This window comes from Schistocerca serialis, chromosome 4 (assembly GCF_023864345.2).
Source record: "Schistocerca serialis cubense isolate TAMUIC-IGC-003099 chromosome 4, iqSchSeri2.2, whole genome shotgun sequence".
Taxonomy (NCBI): Eukaryota; Metazoa; Arthropoda; class Insecta; order Orthoptera; family Acrididae; genus Schistocerca; species Schistocerca serialis.
The window spans coordinates 906017604-906042194 of NC_064641.1; the positions used below are offsets into that span (position 1 = coordinate 906017604).

The 24591-nt window shown below is 42.4% G+C and overlaps 1 protein-coding gene across 1 annotated transcript in view; it reads right to left on the minus strand.

The window, feature by feature from the left end:
• LOC126473580 (uncharacterized) overlaps positions 1–24591 on the minus strand; it is a 76900-nt gene that overhangs the window by 20594 nt on the left and 31715 nt on the right. The window contains exons 5-6 of the mRNA XM_050100725.1: positions 12067–12224; positions 9085–9150 (exon numbers count right to left, since the gene is read on the minus strand). Of these exons, the coding sequence (XP_049956682.1) occupies positions 12119–12224 (106 nt within the window). The 3' untranslated portion in view covers positions 9085–9150; positions 12067–12118. The remainder of the gene's footprint in view (positions 1–9084; positions 9151–12066; positions 12225–24591) is intronic.

Genomic DNA, 24591 nt, shown 5'->3' on the forward strand with positions numbered 1-24591 from the left:
TTCATTAAGGAACTTCTAGACACTATCATGGTCTGGCTGCACTGTAAGGTGGTAGAATTTCAGTCAAAAAGAACCGATCAACAAACAGAGATAAATGGTTAAAGCTGGATGGAGATCATGTGAGAAAATAATGCAGAAGTGTAGATGGATGGATTGATGGGACTTGAAGGGACCAAACTGCATGATCATTGGTGCCTTAATCCTCCGTGTGTAAGCCAGGAAACCCCGGTGAGGAAGTACATAAAAGACAAATTCCCAATGGACTCCACTGTATCAGAGAATCAGAAAGCCATGTATACAAGCAAGTAGAAGGGAAAAAGCAGTAAAAGGCTAATAGGGTAAAAGTGGGAAGTTTCGCTGCCCAGAAAGCAGCTGGAGGTCCCCAGAACATGTTATGTGACCGGAGAACATCCTCTGCATTCAACCAGTGCTTCCACACCCTCCATTACAACAAGAAAACTAGCTACACGGACAAGATAAAATATCAGGAGAGAGACCAATGATGATGAGTCTGTCAACCAACAATAGATATAAAAGAATAAGAAGACTTAAGAAGGTGGGAAGGGCAAGAGTCAGGCTGGACTACTGAGCAAGGGTAGCCATAGTGGCCCTAGGGTCAGAGCAGGTGACAGGGCACCTCTGAGATTCCTCCACCAGCCGACAAGGTTAATGTGTCATATGTCACAGACAGTAGTAAAAACCACTTTTGTGGTTAAACATAAAACCAAATCAGCTGCTTTGGCATCGTCCACTAGCACCAGAGGTAGTGTATCAGCAAGTTTAAGGTTTCACAGTAAGGTGGCCAAATTAGGGCAGTCCAGTAAGTGTGGGCCACCCAAGTGTGGCCAATGCAAATGCAAAAGTGGAGCAAAAAGGGAAAAATGGCACATAGTTGTGGTGAATTTATGCTTAACAGTTTATTTGGAGAAACCAAGGCACAATAATTCACATTCCAAGCCTCTGATAACTGTCTTTGTAGATTTGACCAAAGACCCAATTCTTGTACCTCCAATTCTAAAGTCGGCATCATGGTAGCCAACTTGGCTAGTCAGCATGTTCATTTCTTGGGATCCCAGTGAGACAAGGGATTCACACAAAGGTGTCTGACTGTCCTGCGTGGTGGAGATCATGTGGAGAGAGAGCCTGGACAGTCACAACCAATGGGTGTTCAGGGTAGCACTTGTCAACAGCCTGAGAAGTACTCAAGGATTAAGAAAAATGCGTCAGTGCAAGAATAAAGGTGGCTGAGGGCTGGAGCAATGGCCACCAATTCTGCAGTGAATGAACTGCATCCATTTGGCAGGGAGCATAGTTCACAGCATCTTGCACGTGTTTAGGCAAAACCGATTCACCTGTTGATTGTAGACTCATCAGTGTATAACCACATCTGAGCACAGAAATGTGTAGGGACATCCAGAAACAGGGCGACGAAAAATCATATGGTCTATCGAGTCTTTCATTACAAAGGAGAGGTCAAGGCAGATTCGAGAACCGGGTAAATGCCTCCCCTGACTAGAGGCCACAGTGGGGAAAGTGTGAGTTCAGAGCAGAGAATGCTTGTGAACAATGATCGTGACTCCAGACCTTGGCCTCTATTGTCAGAGGTAGATCTGCATACCAGGTAAAAGGACAGTGGAATAGCAAATTTGTATTGCATAGCTAAGCAGTAGTTGCTGACGCCTGATCTGAAGGGTAGGTATGCCAGCCTCCACGAATACCCGCTCACAGGACTGGTCCGAAAGGTACCTCACACAAGTCGGACCTCACAATGGTGTATTTGGTCCAGCATCCGCAATGCTGAAAGCGATGCTGAGCCATATGCCACACTCCATAATCAAGACATGACAAGATCAGAGCTCTGTACAGCCGCGAAAGTGTAGAGCGGTCTGCACTCCAGCTGGCATTACCAGACAGTGAAGAGTATTAAATTGTGACCAGCATGCTTGCTTAAGTTGGTGAAGATTGGGGAAGTCATGTCAGCATTGAAGACCAATCCCAAAAGTCGTTACGACTCCACTACACTGACCACTTGGTCCTCAAGGTAAGAGTTCTGGTTGGGGATGGACAGTATGACAGTGACAGAAATGCATGACCCATTTCTTGGCAATGGGAAAATGGAAGCCATGAGTGAGAGCGCAGGATTGCATCTTTCGTACAGGACCCTGCAGCAATTGTTGAGCAACACCCACAGTTGAGGAGCTATAGTAGATGCAAAAGTTGTCAGCATACAGGGAGGGTGACACTGTAGATCTCACAGCTGCAGTTAGACCTTTGTTAGCCAGTAAAAAAAGAAACACAATACTGAGCCCTGTAGTACCATGTTCTCTTGTATATGGGGAGTCCTGTAAGAAGCACCAATTTGAACATGGAAAGAATAGTGAGACAAGAAGTTCCAGATAAAAATCAGAAGCTGGCCACAGAGACCCCACTCATGGAGGGTAGCACAGATGTGGTGACACTGTGTTGTGTCTTAAACCCTATCCAAGTATAAGAAGACAGCTATAAGATGCTGACCTTAGGAAAAGCTGACTGAATAATGGACTCCAGCAGACCAAATTGTCAGCAGTAGAATGATCACAGGACGAAGCCAAACTGTTCTGGCATAACCACAAGCGCCGGAACGAAGATTATAAACGCAAGAGAAAAGAAGGCGGTGACACGACGTTGGCCAATGGTGTGCTGATTAGGACCACACCATGATGGGAGGCCTCTACAAGAGAAGAATATAAGTGCCGCTCCTGCCAGCCTTGGCTGCTCAGTATTCGGAGTATTGGGCAGTATTAGCACAGTTGTAGACCGGCACTCGCAGAAAAGTTATTAGTGATCAATATCCTTTGCTTGTTTGGGCACTGTCTATAGCAAAGAACTTTACTGTTTGCATTTTGTCCATTGATTGCGACACTTGTTGTACACACAAGTTAAGTATTGTCAATCTGCTTTATTGAAATAAAACTACTAATGTTATTTGCTTGAATTATTGTATAGCATTTCGAGAACATAGCATCCCTATACGCGACAAGTGGGCAGGACCCCCACACAAACGATACCGAGACTCGAGGTACCAACACACCCATTGGCTCACCAAACATTCGAGCAACTTGCACAGAACAATAGTGAGGCTAATTGGGCAATACCTGTGATTCTCAAGGTGGTGTTTACCCGGTTTCAGTTCTGGGACGATCACACTTTCTCGCCCCTTGCTCCCTACACAATCAAAAATGACAAGGAAGTGACATTGGCAATCCACTGAAAGTGTTTCAGCATTTGGCTGTGGGTGCAGTCTGGCCCTGGACCCCTGGCAGGGATAAGGGCTTGAGCACATCTCACACACACAGCCTCGAACATAATGAAAAGCAAGAAGTTTGACAATGGTGTCTGGATCAGTGTAGGCATCATCATTCATAATACCAGGTACACTCATGGAGTACTGGTGTCCATATACATGCCAAATCTTCACACAAACCTGCAAAGGAGGGGTACATGGTCCAATGGTAGCAACATACTGCTTTCACCATTCTCGTTTCTGTCGTTTTATGAGGTGACAGACCTGGACACGGAGCCATTTAAAGGCTACAAGGTGCTCCATCAACTAATGTCACTTGTGGTACTGGAGAGCCCACCTACAATCTAAAGTCCTCAGCGATCTTGCGGGTGCACCAAATTACTGACTTCTGATGGGAGGATCTTAAAGAAGAGGGGAATGCTGAGTCAGTTCCCATTAGAATGGCTGCAGTGCTGCTCTGGACAACCACATCAGTACCTTCATGTGCCGGGGTGCCGACAGCAATGGCAGTGGTGGAAGCATCCCAATCAGTTTTGGAGACCATCCATCCCACTGAAGTGTGTGGGGTAAAAAGTATCCATGAGGCAAAGGTCGAACTCCGGGATCAAGTTTTCGACAGCTTTACCATGACCAGTGGTCACAGTTCCACCCCACAAAGGATTGCGGGCACTGAAGTCACCCAATATTAGGAAGCGTGGGGGAAGCTGAGACAACAGTGCAGAAAATGTGTTCTGGGAAACTTTATCGTCAGGAGGAAGGCACACGTTACAGATGGTAAATTCCAGAGGTTCTTCACATGAACAGCTGCAGCCTACAATGTATGTGCAAACCACCTGATGCTCTTTCAGTGTCAGTGCAGTTCTCAAGAGAGCCCCGATAGCTGAGAAGGACAAGCAAGTTTCCTGGAGGGTGATACAAAAACCTGGGGACGCACACAAAAGATGCTGTAACTCAGCCAAGTGGTGGAAAAAACCATACAGTTCCACACTGTCACTATCTTGCGGGGGCGTGAACGGACCAAGGAGACAGTTGACGCCTCAGTGTCGGCTGCTGCCACTGGTTGTGAAGATACACTGCCAATAGACACTTGTTCCGAATAAAGGTGTATTGGAGATCTGGGACATAGGAACCACCAGGAACGCTGCCTCTGATTCAGAGGCAGAACATGCAGGATCTGGTGACACAGGGTCCATCAGAAACTCCCTCTTTTTCGAGGACTACTACCTGTCCTCAGATGATTTAGCCTTCTGCGAGGGCTTGTCTGCCTCGTATTATGGGACAGAGGAGGAATGTGAAGTCCTATGACCTGCAACCTGCAGTTCCTTCAGCCACCAGCTAGTATTCGGTTGCAGGTCAGCAGTGTTCTGGGAAGGACCATCCTGAGGGATCCCTTCCTCATCACGAGTGCCAGATGAGGGAGTTGCTTCTCAGGCTGGGGGTTGGGGACTGACATCCCCTGTGGACAGGTAGTGGCACTGGGCACTCCTACAGGGGGATGGGAGGCAAATAGTCGGAGGAGCCCCCCAAACCACAAGGGGAGTGGATGTAGTCTGCTGGCCAGACGTAGAAGACATGGAGGGCGATGCCACTGTTACTAAAGTGGACAACATCATCATAGCAGTAGCATATGTCATTGTCATAACATAATATGTAGGCTATCATAGTAGTTCTTGGCTTCGTGATACGTGAGGTAATCAGAGGTCTTGCATTCCTGGACTTTCTTTTTGCATTTGGAAATGGTGCAGTCTGGTGAATAAGGAGGAATGGTGCTCCTCACAGCTGACACAGAGGAGCATTCATGTGCAACCAACAGCCACAATCCCTGTACCCTGAGTTGGCATTGGAATGCAAAGATGTGTGCCCAAATCATATGGATTTGTAGCACCACATGGAGGAGGAATATACGGCTTGACATCACAGTGATACACTATCACCTTGACCACCTCAGGCAGCGAGTCACCTTCGAAGACCAAGATGCAGTCTCCATTATGCACTCTGTTGTCTTTTGCTCACCACTGAACACAACAGACAAAATGCACACCTCTTTGCTCCAAATTAGCACGCAACTCATCATCAATCTATAAAAGGACATAGCCATGGAAAGTGACACCCTGTACCATATGCAACGGGGGGTTATAGTGACAGGAATTTCACCCACTTTGTTGCCTGTGCCTGAGTGGGAGAGCAATTGGTAGTTGTAATGAGAATGGAACCACTTTTCAGTTTTGAAACTGTTCCTACTTCTCCAAACCTGCCCTCAACATGTTCAATTAATTGAAAGGCTTTGTAGCCAAAAAGGAATCCCCTTCTGTCCTACAACAAACCAAGTAATCCTTTCTGTCCTACAACAAACCAAGTAATGGGGAGAGTATTTCTCATCTCGTCTCTGAGCCGTGCGGCCACCAGCACAAAAAGTTTAATTTCCTCAGTGTGCAAATCTTCAGCCATGGTACCACCCACGCCAAACAGGAGCTCTCCCTATGGGTGCCACCCAGCCACACCAACAGTTACCTGACCAATAAAGTGTTGCCGGACACCAGCCATGAGGAGCACATAGTTGAGACCACTTCCCACAATGGAACGGCTACCACGCTCAGTTTTGGAAGTGGAATATATGCCGCATTGGGCAACATTCCCTGCATGATCCACACTTCTGTAAAATTTAGGAAAAAAAGTCTCAAGTCAAACCCAAGGAGGGGACCATAAAATTAATAATGAAAAATTGTAGAGGTCTGGAAGGTAAGGAAACGAGTGCACAAAACACAAACCACATCCAACCACAATCGGCAGCAAAAAGATCATTCAGTAGAAAGGCAGAGAGGGAAAACAAATAGTAGAAAGGTGGACCTGCAGCATGGAAAGGGAAGTAGTGCTGCAAGGGCTGGTGACCATGTACTTACTTTAAAGATGTGAGTCCCCTGGGGGCAAAAGTGTAGATTTGAGATTTTCAAATAATTTTTTTCACCTCTATTGGTATTTTAATTAACGGCCCTTGGAAATTTATTTCTGGACAGTCCTTGCATTCACTAATGAAACATGTTAGTAAATTACGTTTGTTAGGTTTGCTTATCTGTGTAGTTCACTCGGTACCACATCACCAGCTGTACATGTCCTGTGCATTTAGATTAAATTACAAAGATACAGCATGCAATGGAAGGAGTAAAGGTAATCACTCAGCACTTAGTCAACATACTGAATGGTCGATATTCAATTAAACATGAGCGAAACTGTCACTAAGCTTTCAGACAACTGTGTGTGTGTGTGTGTGTGTGTGTGTGTGTGTGTGTGTGTGTCTAAAAACAAAGATGATGTGACTTACCAAATGAAAGTCCAGGCAGGTCGACAGACACACAAACAAACACAAACATACACACAAAATTCACGCTTTCGCAACAAATTGTTGCCTCATCAGGAAAGAGGGAAGGAGAGGGAAAGACGAAAGGATGTGGGTTTTAAGGGAGAGGGTAAGGAGTCATCCCAATCCCGGGAGCGGAAAGACTTACCTTAGGGGGAAAAAAAGACGGGTATACACTCGCGCGCACACACACACATATCCATCCACACATATACAGACACAAGCAGGCATATTTAAAGACAAAGAGTTTGGGCAGAGATGTCAGTCGAGGCAGAAGTGCAGAGGCAAAGATGTTGTAGAATGACAGGTGAGGTATGAGTGGCGGCAACTTGAAATTAGCGGAGATTGAGGCCTGGTGGATAATGGGAAGAGAGGATATGTTGTAGAGCAAGTTCCCATCTCTGGAGTTTGGATAGGTTGGTGTTAGTGGGAAGTATCCAGATAACCCGGACGGTGTAACACTGTGCCAAGATGTGCTGGCCGTGCACCAAGGCATGTTTAGCCACAGGGTGATCCTCATTACCAACAAACACTGTCTGCCTGTGTCCATTCATGCAAATGGACAGTTTGTTGCTGGTCATTCCCACATAGAATGTGTCACAGGGTAAGCAGGTCAGTTGGTAGACACGTGGGTGCTTTCACACGTGGCTCTGCCTTTGATCGTGTACACCTTCCGGGTTACAGGACTGGAGTAGGCGGTGGTGGGAGGGTGCATGGGACAGGTTTTACACCGGGGGCAATTACAAGGGTAGGAGCCAGAGGGTAGGGAAGGTGGTTTAGGGATTTCATAGGGATGAACTAAGAGGTTACGAAGGTTAGTTCATCCCTATGAAATCCCCAAACCACCTTCCCTACCCTCTGGCTCCTACCCTTGTAACCGCCCCCGGTGTAAAACCTGTCCCATGCACCCTCCCACCACCGCCTACTCCAGTCCTGTAACCCGGAAGGTGTACACGATCAAAGGCAGAGTCACGTGTGAAAGCACCCACATGATCTACCAACTGACCTGCCTACACTGTGACGCATTATATGTGGAAATGACCAGCAACAAACTGTCCATTTGCATGAATGGACACAGGCAGACAGTGTTTGTTGGTAATGAGGATCACCCTGTGGCTAAACATACCTTTGTGCACGGCCAGCACATCTTGGCACAGTGTTATACCGTCCGGGTTATCTGGATACTTCCCACTAACACCAACCTATCCGAACTCCGGAGATGGGAACTTGCTCTTCAATATATCCTCTCTTCCCGTTATCCACCAGGCCTCAATCTCCGATAATTTCAAGTTGCCGCCACTCATACCTCACCTGTCATTCAACAACATCTTTGCCTCTGCACTTCTGCCTCGACTGACATCTCTGCCCAAACTCTTTGTCTTTAAATATGTCTGCTTGTGTCTGTATATGTGTGGATGGATATGTGTGTGCGCGCGCGAGTGTATACCCGTCCTTTTTTCCCCCTAAAGTAAGTCTTTCCGCTCCCGGGATTGGGATGACTCCTTACCCTCTCCCTTAAAATCCACATCCTTTCGTCTTTCCCTCTCCTTCCCTCTTTCCTGATGAGGCAACAGTTTGTTGCAAAAGCTTGAATTTTGTGTGTATGTTTGTGGACCTGCCAGCACTTTCATTTGGTAAGTCACATCATCTTTGTTTTTAAATATATTTTTCCCGCGTGGAATGTTTCCCTCTATTATATTGATATATATAATGTTTGTTAGCTTCGGGGAAAGACATTGTCTCATAGCTTTGCCTGCCAGCCATTCCACATATCAATTAAACACCAGTATTGTATATGAAGAAGGTAGTGAGGCCTCATTACAAAAGAGCCATCATCGCATTGGCCTTCTGCGTTCATCAAAATCCCTTAGGATTTGAAAGCAGGATAGGAAGACCGGAATTCTATTTTATCTCCTCCTAATGTTTTATCGGAGACCCATCTCATTCATGTAGTGCAGCTCTATGAATAGTAAAGTCTTCAAAAATGGAGAGAGTATTAAGAAACTTTAACAGATATTTATTTATTTATTTTATTTCTGTAGCCTAGTATCAGACTCTCCAAAAGATAATGCCAAACTTATGATTCCCATTACAAAACAGGATACCAATCCCTATGATTTGCTTTAGAATGCAGTGATGTGCAATTTATTTAACATCTAAACTTACTTATCAATCCCAATAAAAAATAAAAATACTAATTGTACAGTTCTCACAAACCTGAAAGAGTAACCAATAATCGTACTTCACATTTGAGAGTCATTCAGACGATGCAAAAACTGGTATTACCTATGCAGATTCCTCGTTATGTATATTAAGTAAGTCTACTGCTATGTATACTGATCTTTAGCACTCCTTCATAAGCTGGTTGACAAGCTAAGCATGCAATTATTGGATAGAATTCTTGGCAGATGTATTTAATATATTAATAGTCACATATATTACCGACCTGTCTCAGTCTCACAGGTATGGCTCCAATAATTGTACTATGGCAGCAATCTGAAATCATAATAAACTAACGCGGCAGTTTTTAATGTCACAATGCATTTGAACAAATTCTTTGATACTGTAACAGACTAAGAGATAAGTAACTTATTTTCATCAAAATGATGTAAAGTGAGTAAAAGTCATGAACATCTGACATGTCTGGCACTCTGTGATAGACTTGCCTACCTAATGTAGCATGCACCGTACTTCAAACTGACAAACTTTATGAGTATACATTGATATTTTTGGGCGCACAAATTTTGCTGCTTCTATCAAAAATGACCACACCACCACCTCAAATGCAAAATTCATACACAATGTACAGTGGTGTTCTTTAGGTTTCATGAGAGTGGTTCACAGAACCTTTGTTGGCATTTTTGTAGTATGTGCGCTGAAAGAAGGGAAACCATCACTGGAAGCTGACTTCACGTTGTATAACAATACTGATACATCAGCATGTAACCTGAAATTTCAAATACTTTGGGGCAAGCAATGTGATCCCTTACCCACTTCTCATAAAACTGTGAGATTAAAAAAGGCATGGGGCATGTAAGTGATGAAAAATGTCGTTCCAAACAAATTTTTGTTTTTACTGCTGTAAAATAAGAATATCAAAACAAAAAATAAATTCAAGTGAACTTAACTTACATGGACTGACCTCTATTATTTTTAAATCTGTAACCAACATCAACATCAGCGTGCTGTGTGGGCACAACTTACAACATCATGTTAGAGGAAACACTTTCTATGCATCATGCTGTCAGCCGCAAGTAAATGCCCCGATTACGGATGTTTTCGTTTTCACTCCATGATGATTCCAGAAGTATTTCAGTCCTCAATAAAAAATTATGTTGACAACTCTCTTATCATAGCAATTCCCGGATAAGAACTAAAGATTTTCAGACACCTATGAAAAGAATGATAAAGGGGGAAGGAGGGAGGGGGCAGTGGCTAGGGGGGTGCAAGCAAGAAAGCTTTTTGTCATCTTTATCTTGCCTGTACCAACTTGTAATAGCCCTTTCTACAAAAATTCATTTTTCAAATGTGTGTATCAACATTTGCATCAATATAAATGTCCACAATTGTGCTTTGCTAATAAAAGGCACAGCCTTCAAATATTTTAGAGGACAGCTAGGAGAAGGCTGGCCATTCACACCTCGCTTTTGGCTTTCAGCTATCGCAATGTGCATCAAGCTCTGTAGCTGTAGGTAATCTCATAATATACAAGCTTATGAGTTATTTATGTGTTTCTTTCTTATGAATCAACCGTAACACATGTCTACATAAATATTTATTGTATTACAAATTCTATTTTTCAGCAATTCTAGCAGAAAAGTTGCAACATTTTGATGTGGTGTTGATCCACCTTTGACGTAATTTCATACTAATTTGCAACGTTCATTTTTACATACTGTGTGCATGGAACCTGCAGTCATTCAGAGAATAAGTGAGTCTCTTTCAAATCAATCACACAGCATACAGCTGTTACCAAATCACAATATACAGAGCACATTTTTTTTCAAAAATTCAATCTGTCCACATCCTTAGTTGTGCCAATCCCAAAACCTGTCTGGGGTTACAATCTTTCTGAAATATTTGAGTTGGCAGAGGTGGGAGCCAACTCACAAACTGATCGCAGTCTGATTATTTGATAGGGGATGATACTGTTTGTGTAAGGCACACATATGATCTTCAACTGTTCCAAAAAAAATTTAAGTGGTTCATAAAACCTCAAAAATATAAAACTTAGCTGACTTTCATGTCCTTAATTATTTCACATGATACACATAAGCTATCAATTATGTGGTGACAAAATTAGTCTTCAAATTTCAAAGCATACAGCAAGTATTAATCATAACCACTGAAGTGTGAAAGCATTGATCACTGCTGAGTGGAAGATTCCTGGAATATGTAAGATGCTAGCAGCGGTTTCTATACTGGAGATTAAAGCACTGAACACTTACTTCTACAATGTACTGACTTTTTTACAGGTGCTTTTCACAATAACCAAATATGTTCAACGGGTGTTCAATGACTTCTGCTCACTTTATATTATCTGATTACAGTCCTTTTAACATTACAAGGGAAGACACAAATGAAAAAATAATTTTACACTACAAAAATTAGTTGAAAGTATTTTTCCCATCTTCCCACATGAAGAAATGATGTAACTGGATTTCACTAGAATATATCATGTCTACAATACTTCAAAGAACGCCAATATTATACATGGGCTATGAAGGACACAATCATATGGCACAGTAGATGGTAATGTGGACATCTTTAGCTCCAACAAGCCCAGAAGATCATATGCTACTACTAATAGAGCTTTAGTTTTTGTGTACAATACAAGGATACTGACTGACCCAACCAAATGTATAAAATGCGCAAATGTAGGACCTCTTTACAAAATTCATTACATTTCATTTGAATTCAATTTCCAAAGTAATAAGTGCAGTGCAAAAACTAAATAGTAGTTGATGCATTAGACAGATAATGTTTGAGGAACACGATACTTTTCATCCTTTATGACTCACCGTGTATTTTATGGTTTCCAGATCATCTCTGGACACTGTTTCTACATCAATGTTATTAACTCCTATTACTAACTTGGAAATAAGTATCATCTGAAGTTTTGATAGCAGAGCAGAGGTTTCTATACTGGAGATTAAAGCACTGAACACTTACGTCTACAATGTACTGACTTTACAGGTGCTTTTTCACAATCACCAAACCTGTTCAACAGGTTATTTTTAACTGATGGAAGAACTACTGAGAACAACTTTAAAACATTAAAAACAATGTATATAATTACTGTTTTCCATTCACAAGAGATCCAATATCCCACCAAAAACTTTGTAAAACATAATATTACAAGCTACAAAAGCAGGTAATATTTATCTATGACAAAAATAAATAAAGTAACTGTGTACAGCCTACTTACAACTATTTACAGTATGAAAGACACAGGATGCATTTGTACAAAATGAAGGCAATCACAGAATAGCCTGCTGCTGGTGTTGGTAAGGACACTCTTCATCATGACATGTTCCACTAAGCTCATATGGACATAGAACCACATTGGGATCCACACCCAAACCACTGTAAAAAGACATAAGTTTTGTTACTTTATTACTGCACAGAAACATTTCCACTATTATGAAAATAAATGCAACCACCACTTCATAAATTATTATGATCAATATCCCTTTTTCAATCCTGAAGTAATTTAATGATTCTTTCCAAAATTTTAAGTGTGAATTAATTTCAATTTTACTAAAAAAAGTATGTGAATATCTGCTTTTAAGAGATTGAAATACATACAAAATTGAATTGTGACGAGAATCTACATGTAAAATTTCCAAGTACAAACTACTATTTGAGAATAATCATACTCAAAAAATTGTAGTAGTAATAGGAGGGGACCAGTTTGGATTTAGAAAGGGAAAAGGAACCAGAGGCACCATCGGCATGGTGAGGGTATTGTCGGAGAGTATCACTGAAGGGAAAATTAAGCAATGGTACGATCAGGGAGAAGAATAATTCAACTTTTGGATGACATGAAAGATGGAAAGAGATACAGCAGACTGAAGGAAGAAGCTGAAGACAGGGGACACTGGCATCAGAAATTCTCCTTACGAAGACACAGACCTGCCACTAGGCAGAATACTACATAATAATAATAATAATAATAATAATACTTTCTTGGGCAATAAGACATCCTGCATATGTAAGCTAAAGAAAGCTTCAAACCTGAGCACTTCTCCTATAGTGCTTTGAGATTTGAAAACATTTCATGGTATGTTTTGTCAGAATGTCAGTCTTCAAACCACAATGTTGTAATATGTCAGTAACTCACATGGGCCAATCCATTAAAATCTCTCAATACCTTCCAACAAACTTATGTCTGTCTTTTGTAATTAAGCTAGCAATTTCTAATGAATAATTTGTGTCAATGCCTCTCATCCATTCACAATCTCTAATGCGCAATACTTATGGTCAAAGTACAAATGTATAAATAATATTGAATTACATTGTGACAAATAGAACAACAAAGTGGTACACTAAGGACTATGATCTTTGACAAAATAAAAGAATAGCTATTTGGATAAAGTGCAGAAGATGTATCATAACACATTTTAAGAAAAACTGTTTTGCCTCTAATCTCGGTCAGAGGCAAACAAAATAATTACTGCAGGTTTACAAGTCACACTACTAAACCATTAAATGTAGTGGCACTTTTGTTACATGCAAAATTTAGTTAAAATATGGCTATGTAGGTTATGATGACCAATAAGTGACTCACCTCCACAACAACAAATAGAAATGGCAACTGCTATTTATCATAACACATTACAATTGCTGTGTGTCACAAGTAGGAGATGTATTATTAAAAGATGTTCAGACGCCAGAATTCTTATACTCGCATCAACAATGAAGGGGTTATAATACAATGAAAAGCAAGTGAGGTTACTACCAGATTATCTACAACACTAACATCATGCACTTAATTTTGTTAATGATCATTTAAATCGTATCCAACATGAGGCTGAATGTTCTGATATTAAATTAACTGTTTAAGGAATTCTTGGGATCACAGACAGATATAGTTGCCTTGGGCTGTGGTCACAATGTCACCAACAACAGTGGACTCAACCGATGACAAGACACTGACCGAATACAGCTGTTCTTTACAAGTCAGTATGCCAGTGGGCGTTCAGAATACAGACGATATCATTGCCCCGATGCACAGACTACGGATGACAGACAGTGAAATTCATATCAGTTCTTTGGTCGAATTTGCCAATGTTCTCACATACTACATATGAACTGTGAGAAACTGGTAAGTTTAGTCCAAGGGAAAAGGAGTTTGTGGCATCCTGATGATCCACAATATCATAATTGCAATATAGCTCGAAACCCATGGACTGAAATCACAGATTTACTGGAAACCACAAGTAGGCAAAATCTTGATCAGAAATTTTAGGCATAAATTAGAACCTGAAAAATAATTTGTTCAAGTGAGATGGTTGACTTACCTTAATGTTCAAAGTTAATGCAGTTGATTTTTCTGGGTTGTGGTAGGTGGGCATTATATGTCTATGCATTGTTACCACTTAGGGTGATGATTCTGTTGTATGAAGTGGCTTTCAAATGTGGTATATGTGTTTCCACTTTTTAGAGCTTTAGGGACTTAGTGTTGTGTTGTCTTCTTCATCATCATCATCATCATCACCCCATCATCATCATCATCATCTCATCCCCATTGACATGCAAGTTGCCAAAGTGGCGTCAACTAAAAAGACTTGCACCAGGGAACCAGTCTACCCGACAGGAGGCCCTAGCCACACAAAATTTCATTTCAATGCTTTAGGTGTTGAGAGTACCTTATTCTAAAATTCATGTTTCTCTTTTGCACACATGCTGAATTACAGTCACTGAATGTTAACTGACATGTCTGTTCTGCTGAATTTATTTGTAGCTGTGCAGAGTGTTTGTACCCTTGCTTTTTGATGTCACCGTTAATCATTTCAAGTGCATAATAGAACATTTCTCTCTTCATCTCATATTCGTCAAATTTGTGTTGTTATTTCAATAGCTGAGGAAAGAATCTACAGTTGCCAGATTCTTTTTAATATCGACATAGCTCATTTGAAAGCATGAAGCATTACTCCCCTCCAAGCACGGACACCACACCTGTTTTTCTCTCTCTTATTGTCCATCCATAATGTTCCCCATGTTTTCATTCCTGCCTTTCTACTGCATGCCCATTTACAACTCCACTAGTATGGTCACAAAATTTTTGTGGCACCCTGCAGTGGCAGTTGCAACCATTCTGACTGCAGTGCACAATACCCATGTATCCATCCAAACTTTCCATCACATTTCAACATTATTTAAGAAGCAGATTACCATATTTTACTTCCACGTCTATTCACTCCTGCTCCACAAATTGGTCTTTTCATTTGACATGAGGCAACTTATTTTCATGTGTACAATAATTGCAAACTAATATCCCCATGTAACAGAACCATTCTACAGCTGGAAGTATAATTTTCCCTTTGGACTCTCATCTTCCAAACCTTCAAATTGTTAGACACAACCATATAGCCATCTAGCATTTTAACTTGCCCACTTTCCACACCTCTTCCACATCCTTACACAGTTTTTCCTTTTTCCATCTTCAAATACCACCCAGTGTTATTTCTAATTCATCTTATCACACCCTGGTGTCATTTATATTCCCCTGCAGTAGGGAGAGGGGGAGGAGTGTTGGAGATGGGTGCTCCACCAACCCCACAGGCAGTCAATGGCACCAAAAAGCCCCACCTTACAGGGATGAATACAAACCACATTCAAGGGGAAAATGTAACACCAAGTAGGCTGAGCTGGTGTCGTCTGCCAGCACCACGAGGAGCATGTCAGGAAGATTAAGATGCCACCTCAATGCAGCCAAATTAGGGCAATCTATGACTAAATGGGCCACCGTCAGACAAGCTCCGCATCAGCAGTGAGGGTGATCCTCATGTCTGAGAATGTGGACATCTATCAGCCAAGTGCGGCCAATGCGGAGTCTACAGAGGATGGTGGATTTCCTGCAAGAAGCAAGCAGGGGAGACTGCCACATGGCTGTGGTCTCCTTAATTGACCTCAGTTTGTTTGGGAAGATCAGACCATTCCAATTTATAGACTTCCAACAATCGATAGCATGTAAATGATCAAAGGTCCGGTTCTGCGACTCCCATTTCCAGAATCGGCATCCTGATGGCCATCTTGGCCAACCGGTCAGCTCATTCATTTCCCTAATCCGAACATGACAAGGAGTCTAAACAGAAATGACTGGTCACCCAGCTTGACAGAGGTCTGAGACAAGATCCAGTGGGTGAGGAAAGTAGTGCTTGTCTATTGCCTGAAGGCTGTTAAGGGAGTCACTACTACTCTTGCCAGTGCAAAAATGAACATTGCTAAAGACTAACTTAATGGCCCTCAATTCAGCAATGAAGACACTGCAGCCATTTGGCAGAGAATGGAGTTCACTACACTGTGAAAGTGTGTATGCAGAGCCTGTCTGTCCATCGACTGTTGAGCCATCAGTGGATGTCACTTCCGAACCCAGATACTTCTGAAGGACAGCCAACAACAGGCAGCAAAAAATCTTTTGAACCAAAAGAGACTTCGATGCAAATCCAAGCTTGGAGCACAACCCATGGGGGCAAACACGATGTATCCCTGTCCAAAGGCAACAAAGGAGGAAGTTGCAGTTCAGGATGGGCACACTTAGCATGTTCAGCAATTGTAAATCCAATTCTGGAATGCCGTTGTTGGTGGTGAATCCCCCTTCCAGGGAAAAGGACATGGTAGCTGGGATGCTCAGAGAAGCTACAAACACGTACTGTGTAATTCAGCAGCTGTTGTTGGCATCTGATACATAATGGAGGGCCTCCAGCCTCGACTAGCAGGCTGTTCACAGCACTAGTTCATAGGCTCTTGTCACAAATCGGACTCCACAATGACGAAAGGGGCCCAGTATCCGCAATTCTGAGGGTGATGCTGAACCATATGCAAGACACCCATAATCAAGACGGGGCAGAATCAGGGCTTTGTAGAGCTGCAAAAGAATAGAGCGATCTGCACACCAGCTAGTGTTATTGAGGCAGGGAAGAGTATTGAGGTGTCGACACCACTTTCACTAAAATTGGCGCAGGGGGGGAAGCCACGTAAACCAGGAATCTAAGAGTAGTCCCAGACTGTGGTGCATATCAACTACAAGGAGTAATTGAACATCTAGGTAAAGCTCTGGGTGTGGGTGGGCAATACGACAGCGAAAGAAGTGCATGAAAAGTCTTGGTGGCTGAAAACCAAAAGCCATGGGTGAGAGCTGATGACTGCACATTTTGAATGGCACCCTGTAGGCGATGCTCAGCAACAAGCATACTAGAGGAACAAATATAAAATTAAAAATCGGCACACAAGAAGGGTGACACTGAAGACCCACAGCCATCACTAGACCACTTGCAGCCAAGAGTAAGAGGGGAACACTCAGTATAGAGCCCTGCAGGACCCTGTTTGCTTGGATATGTGGAGGGTACTGAGTGAAGCACCCACTTGAACCTCGAACATTCGGTGCAACAGAAAGTTCTTGCAAAAATTGGGAGTGGACCCCAGAGAGCCCACTCATGTAATTTGGTAAGGATGCGGTGATGCCATGTCATATCATAAGCCTTCTGTAGGTTGAAAAAGACAGCAATGAGGTGCTGATAACATGCAAAGACCCTCCAGATGGTGGACTCCAGGTGAACCAAATTATCAGCAGCCTTTGCAAACACTGCCCAAGACATGCAGCCAAAACGTCCCGACACTAAAGGAGCCAACACAACCGCTTGCTCACCATGCACTCGAGCAACTTACAGGTACAGAGGAAGTTGGTAAGGCTGACTGGGCTATAACTGCTCATCTCGAGGGATTCTTACCCAATTTCAGTAACAGAACTAACATGCTTTCTCGCCACTGAAATGGGAACCCACCCTCATTGCAGATCCAATAAAAGAGAGCAAGGATGTGATGCTGACAATCAACTCATGGATGTTTCAGCACTTGGTTGTGGCTGCAGTCTGGCCCTGGGACCATATCAGGGCAATGAGCTAGGGCACTGGAAGTTCCCATTCATTGAATGGAGCATTGTATGGCTCCAAGTGGAGGGTAGTAAAAGTTAAGCACTTTCGCTGCCCCCATTTTTTATGAGCCGAAAGGCAGGATAGTAGTTCTCAGATGCAGATGTGCAAGCGAAATGCTCAGCAAAATGTTCGACAACAGTGTCTAGATCAGTATAAATGGCATCATCTACGGAAATACTTGATATACCTGCAGGGAACTGGATCCCATAGAGTCATCTAATCTTTGCCCATACCTGTAATGGAAAGGATGTGATCCAATGGTGGAAACGTACTGTTGCCAGGATTCTTGCTTTTATTGTTTTATGAGGTAGTGAACATAGGCACAGAGCTGTTTAAAGGCAGTGGGGTGCTCTAGTGAAGTGAGCCACTTATGGCATTGGAGAGCCCGCATGCAATCTCTAAAGGCCATAGCGATCTCTGGGGTCCACCAGAGTACCATCTTCCCACGGGGGATGCCGAGGAAGAAGGATTGGCTTTGTTGCCTGCCAAAATAATTGCTGCCATTGTATGCTGAACATCCACATCGATACTGCCTTGCAATGGGCACCTAAGGATGACAGCAGAGGTGAACCCATCTCAGTCAGCATTACAGAAAATCTATCTGGGTGAGCGCCGAGGAGAGCAATGCCGAGGGAGGGACAGAAAGATCGGAAAGTGGTCACTACCACACAAGTCATCGTGGGCCCTCCAGTGGACAGGTGGTAGATCAGGATTGCAAAATGAGAGATCAATGGCTGAGTAAGTCCTGTGTGTACCCACACTGAAGTGTGGGGGCACCGGAGTTCAAGAGGCAAATATCAAGTGGTGGCAGTAAAGTTTCAATGTCTTGCCAGCGATAATTGTTCTACCCCACAACGTGTTGCAGTCACCCAAGACTAGGAATGGTGGGAGGAGTTGAGAGACAGTGCATTCTTGGCTGTGACATTATCGGGATAGAGATAAACATTACAGATGGCAAAATTCTGATGTGTCCGTACCCGAACAGCCACAGCCACCAGTGGAGTATCAAGAGGCATAAGATCACTGTTTATAGGGTCCAGCACATACATACAATCTCCACCCGATCCCCTCTCATAGTCAGTGCAATTCCTAAAATAACCTCGGTAGCAACGAATTGCAGGGGTCAGAATTGCTGGAGACCATGTTACCCGGACAGATATACAGAATGCAGAGTATGAGCTTAAAAGCGGCTGTAGCTCTGGCAGGTGGTGGAAAAATCTGTTACAATTCCACTGGAGGATAAGACAGTCTGAATACTGTGGGCGCATGAAGGGACCAGAGGGGGTGGGGGGTCATGTACTGCCACCACTTGAGATGTCAGGGGATACACTGACTGATTCTGTGGCACATGGCCTGGAGAGACCTGGTGCATCAGGGGCCACTGGGATCTGCATCTTGGGGACAGAAGGAGTACATGCAGAATCATATGACATGGGGGCCACCGGAGTTTCCTTCATCTTAGAGGACTTCTTTTTGCCCATCTTGCCCTCCTTTCTCCTTAGAAGATGAGTACTGAAAAGGTTTCCTTGAATTTGTTTCAGGTACAGGAGAGGAACGAGAAGTTCGACATACAGCAACCTGTGGTCCCTTCAGCCACCAAGTGGCATCTAGCTGTGGACCAGCAGGAGCTAAAGAAGCTGGATGAGGATGAGGAGCCACCAGCTGCAGGATGAGGACCCGCGCCCCTGCCAGGTGGAGCCAATGTTCCCAAATTGGATGCAGTGGAAGCACCAGGAGGGTCAAAACTGACAGGGGGGAGGGGGCGAAGGTATCAACAGGTGGCTCTGAGGGCCCACTGTAAGAGGCATAGCAGAGGAAGGCACCATTGACAGAGAAGGTGATGACATTGTAGCTATAGTGTAAGACTTCACTGAAACTTCCTGCACGTCTCGCAGCAGTCCACACTGCAATAGGTGGTTATTCAGGCTTTTGACAGCTGGTCAAATTAATGTGACTGGACAATGTAATTCTGAAGGCCCTCACAAACAACCTGTTACGGAATTTTTGATTCTGTGCTGGATGACAGTGTGGCCCCTTCATGTGTCAGTGTTAATACGTAAGAACCCACATTCACCTTCGAAATATGAAATACATAATGAACAATCTGCAGTCACTTTCCTCAATACCAAAACTAAGGTAGGACGAGCTCTTCAAAATACTGAGCAAAAAGGGATCGGATTGATGGTGTTAATGGGACCAAATTGGTTGTCACCAAACTCTTGATACTGCAATTATTGAGCCAAAGAGTTTCCTCTAGAAGGAAAGTGTAATTAGCTGATTTAATACTTAACAAATTAATCCAGGATGATGAAACAGGTAGGACGAATAGTGAAACAGCCATGGAAGAAAGAATAAAATACTGTGACGTGAGGGAGGCAAAAGCTACTGCAAGCACTCTGAGGCTTGCCATGTAACAGGTGCCACCCCATCCCCCTTTTTTCCCAGATAACTGGAAAATGTTGGCAAGATGATCAAATCAACAAAATGGCCAGAAAAAGTACAAAGATGCTCATAGGTTAAAAAATAGTAACACAAGCTTAAAAAACTGAAGATCAGGGACCAGGTAGGGTTGATCACCCCTCTCATACTATACAACAACCAGCAAGACCACATCGACAATGGCTCAAAAGTATACGTTACATCTCCAGTGCCTTGCTGGACAACACACCTCAGCAAAGAGGTGTCAACTGCGGTCTACATTGCAGGCACAGCCATTCAGCAAGGCAGACATCGACAGTCTCCTACACAGTGTACAGCACATGGGGTAGCCTTTGATTGGTATCTGAGGAGGATGTGTCAAATATCGGATGACATCATCTTACTCTGCAAACCAATAAGAAAGCAGCTCAATGTCAGCCAATCACACCGAGTGTGTGTATCCCTCTGCGTGTGATCACAATCGGCCCTGACAGGCCTCTACAGCAGTCTTCAGTGAGCCTGCAGCCAGAGTTCAGTGAGTGTCACCATCGAAAATCTTTGGACACCTACCCTGAAGGTGGCTTATAACTTTCTTTGTATTTCTTTCTTACAACTTTCAGTTGTTTATGACACTACACTGGCACAGCTATATTGAAGTGATGAGCTACATGTCAGTCAGCCATGTCACAAAAGTACACAAACCGCACTGTAGGATATAATGTAACATGTTTTGGTAGTTTCAAGGATTGCCGGACAGCAGGGAAACTGATATACTAACGACATATTTGCTATCAACAGGACACTGCAACTGCAGCAAGGTGGGACAACTTCTCTAAAGATGAGTCCATGGAGCAATGTTGCACGAGCAACAAAAAAGTGACATAATTTAACTTCTAGGCAAAATGATCTAAAGGAAGACTGCCACATGGCTGTTGCCCCTCTAATAACATAAAACTTCCCAGCAGTGGCTTGCTCTACATCGCCAGGAGTTAGTTATACAGCGTCACCTCCTGCTCACAGGTTACAGTACCACTATTTCCAGGGAGTCCCCCTTCAGTGACCACCTTGACTAAGTGTTATTGAACTTCAGTCGCTATCAGAATCCACAACAATACGAATAGCTGCTTATCTTGCATGCCAGAGATAAGATAATGACTAATCAACATCAAAGGATGTAAATAGTGGTACTGATTTACAGCCAGCATGCTGGTTAAGAAATCATTACAAAGTATGAAACTCAAATAACTGAGTAAATATATGACATAGAGCTTAATTTCACTGTGGAAATACTGCACTCAGTTTGCACTCATTCACAGCAAGAAGCACTGTTTGCTGCCACTGATCTGTGTGCATGGACTTCAGTTCTTGAGCAATTGAGCAATCAGTACCAATTATTTTTTAAAAGGACTACTAAGTGAGCATCAAAAGTCACTATCTTTGCAGAGCTGAGGTGTATCACATCCTTTGGATCAAGTGATAAACATAGGCATACAGATTCAGCAGATACAGATGTAAATCTGAAGAAACAGACTGCAAATGGATAAATACTGGAACTGCAGACCAGTGTCTTTGACAGCAAACGTTCCTCCTTGTCATAGCACAGAATGTAGTAGTTCAGAAATTGTGGTTTACCGTTTATATGTAGAGCACAATTAAGTAGTAGCTGGTGGAGGCTAATCCACCAATAAGAAAATCACCAGCTGTATCGGGATGCTGTTTACAGGACTTGGCAGTCACTCTGCATCCACAGTGGTGATTCCAGTCAGAACACCACCGTGGCCACCACATGTTGCCCAGGCTTCCAGTATGCATATGACAGTAGTGCTTTGTAGAGCTGTAAAAGGGTTAGCTTGGTAGCAAGTACTTGTCTTAGAAAATGGCATTTCTCAATTACACTGGGCAACTCACTGTGTCGGAAAAATTCTAACTGTAGATGACTAGGTCTACATTGGTTGAAATGCATACACAGATTTTGGTAGAAGTTAATTAGGAGTCACAAGACCGGTTTGATGTAGTTAATCTATTCTGCGCAATCCTCTCCACCTCTGTATCAACACCTGCAACCAATATTCATTTCAACCTGCTTACTGTAGTCTAGCCTCTGTCTACACTATAAAATCCCCTCCATTATCTTCAGTTATCAAATTGGTGATTTCTTGATGCTTGAGAATGTGTCCTATCAACCACACCAATCCCTCCTTTCAGTCAGATTGTGCCACAAATTTCTTTTCTCCCCTGTTTCATTCCGCATTTCCTCATTAGTTATTCAATATACCCATCTAAACTTCAATAGCACTACATTTCTATAAACTTGTCTAAACTTATTATCGAAGTTTTTCTTCCATACAAGGCTATGCTCTACACAAAATATTTCAGATGACTGCCTAACACATTTAAATTTGATGTTAACGAATTTCTTTGTCAGAAATGTTTTTCCTGCCATTACCAGACTGCATTTTATATTCTCTCTACTTCGGCATTTGTCGGCTATTTTGCTGCTCAAATAGCAAAAATTATTACTATTTTTAGTCTTGTATTTCCTAATCTAATTCAATCAGCATCATCTCACTTAATTCAACTACACTCCATTACCTTGTTTTATGCACTTTTTAATATATTTCATGACATGATCATTCCAAATAACTTATAGTCCAAGTCCTTTGCCATCTCTGACAAAATTCTATCAGCAGCAGCAAGCGAAGTTTTTTGTTTTTTTTTCTCTCTGAGCTGAAATGCCCACTCCAAATTTCCCCTCGGTTCCCTTTACTGCTTACTCGATGTAGGGACTGAGTAACAATGGAGAGAAACTATAACCATATCTCACTCTCTTCTTAACTACCAATTTCTTTTCCCTCTAATGTCTTATGACTCTTACAGCTGCAGTTTGATTTCTAAACAAGTTGTATGCAACTTTTCACTCCCTGTAGTTCACCCCTTACCAACAGGATTTCCAAGAGTGTATTTCAATCAGCACTGTCAAAAGAGCTCTCTAAATCTGCAAATATTATAAATTTAGATTTTCTTTTGTTCAGTATCTTCTAAGCTAACAAAGTCTTCAGTGTTAATCATTTCATTTTCTCTTTTTTCCCTTTCTCCTTATGTAGTTTTAATTCAAAACATGAAGTGTCACATTAAGAATCCTATACTGAAGAAGAGCACACATTCTACAGCCTATTCTGTTGTCTGCGACTCCTTCAGCCACTGTCTCACATCATAGCATAACCCTACAACAGAGGCAGAATCCAAAAGGTAGGGAGAAGACAACTGCCACACGGGATTTGGCAGTTCTTTCATGTTCAGGGAGTGAGGGAAGTGGGTCTCTAGAGCAAATGTAGGCGAAGGCAAAAAGGAGGGGTGAAGGTGGATGAGTCACTCCTTCATGTAAACACGTGTACAGTATTTTACAGACTATAAGACGCACCTTAATTTTTAAGTAAGTTTTAAAAAAATAAGGTTTTTACATTATTAGACAGCAAACCCAGATTACAAAAAATTCTTAGTTTATAAAACCGAACTGACCCTTAATATCACTGAAAATCATAATCTGAACTTTCTCCACTTCCTCCTCCTCCTCCTCCTCCTCCCCCCTCTTAGTCATCATCATTGTCCTCATATATAACATCGCCTTCACTACCACTGAGAGCGTTACTTATGCCGCACTCCTTGAAAGATTTAACAATAATGTCTTCTATCACTCTAAACCACAACTGTTTTATCCACTGACACACTTGTTTGATTGTACGTTGTTTTAAAACCCACTTCTATATGAATTCACATTGGGTTTCATCCATCATGCATTCGTTTTTATGGTTAGTTTTAGCACCTTTCAAGGCAACAGTTCTGTTACTCTGCACATCAAATGTGAGGGGAGTTTCGTCCATGTTCGCTATTTGGCTTAGTTCCACACTGGTTTTTTTTCGATGTTGAATAATAAAAGCAATGGAAAGATAATATTTTCTCTTCACACTTTTGTGGCATTTTCTGAGATATTTTGGTTTTGGTTCCCATGTTAAGTCAATGATGCTTCATGAACCTGGAGCACTAACTAACTCCAAGCTTCAAGTCTGCTAAATCCACTGTACCATTGGCTTACAAGCATATATTTGAATAATTTTTTCATTAATTTCAATGCCACTTTGATGGTCTCACTGAATCCATTTCAATATGTCATCTTCTAGTTTTGGCCATTTTGCATTCAGTCCTCTATTTGCACATTTAGTCTTCCTCATTTTTTTCAGTTCTTTACTAGCCCACTAATCGTAAACGGTTTTTCTCTGTTGGTGGAGAGCCGAAATGCCACTTAGCTGCTCTGTTTCCGTGTTGTTCTGCATATGCTATTACTTTCAATTTATAGGCCGCATCATATGAATACCTTT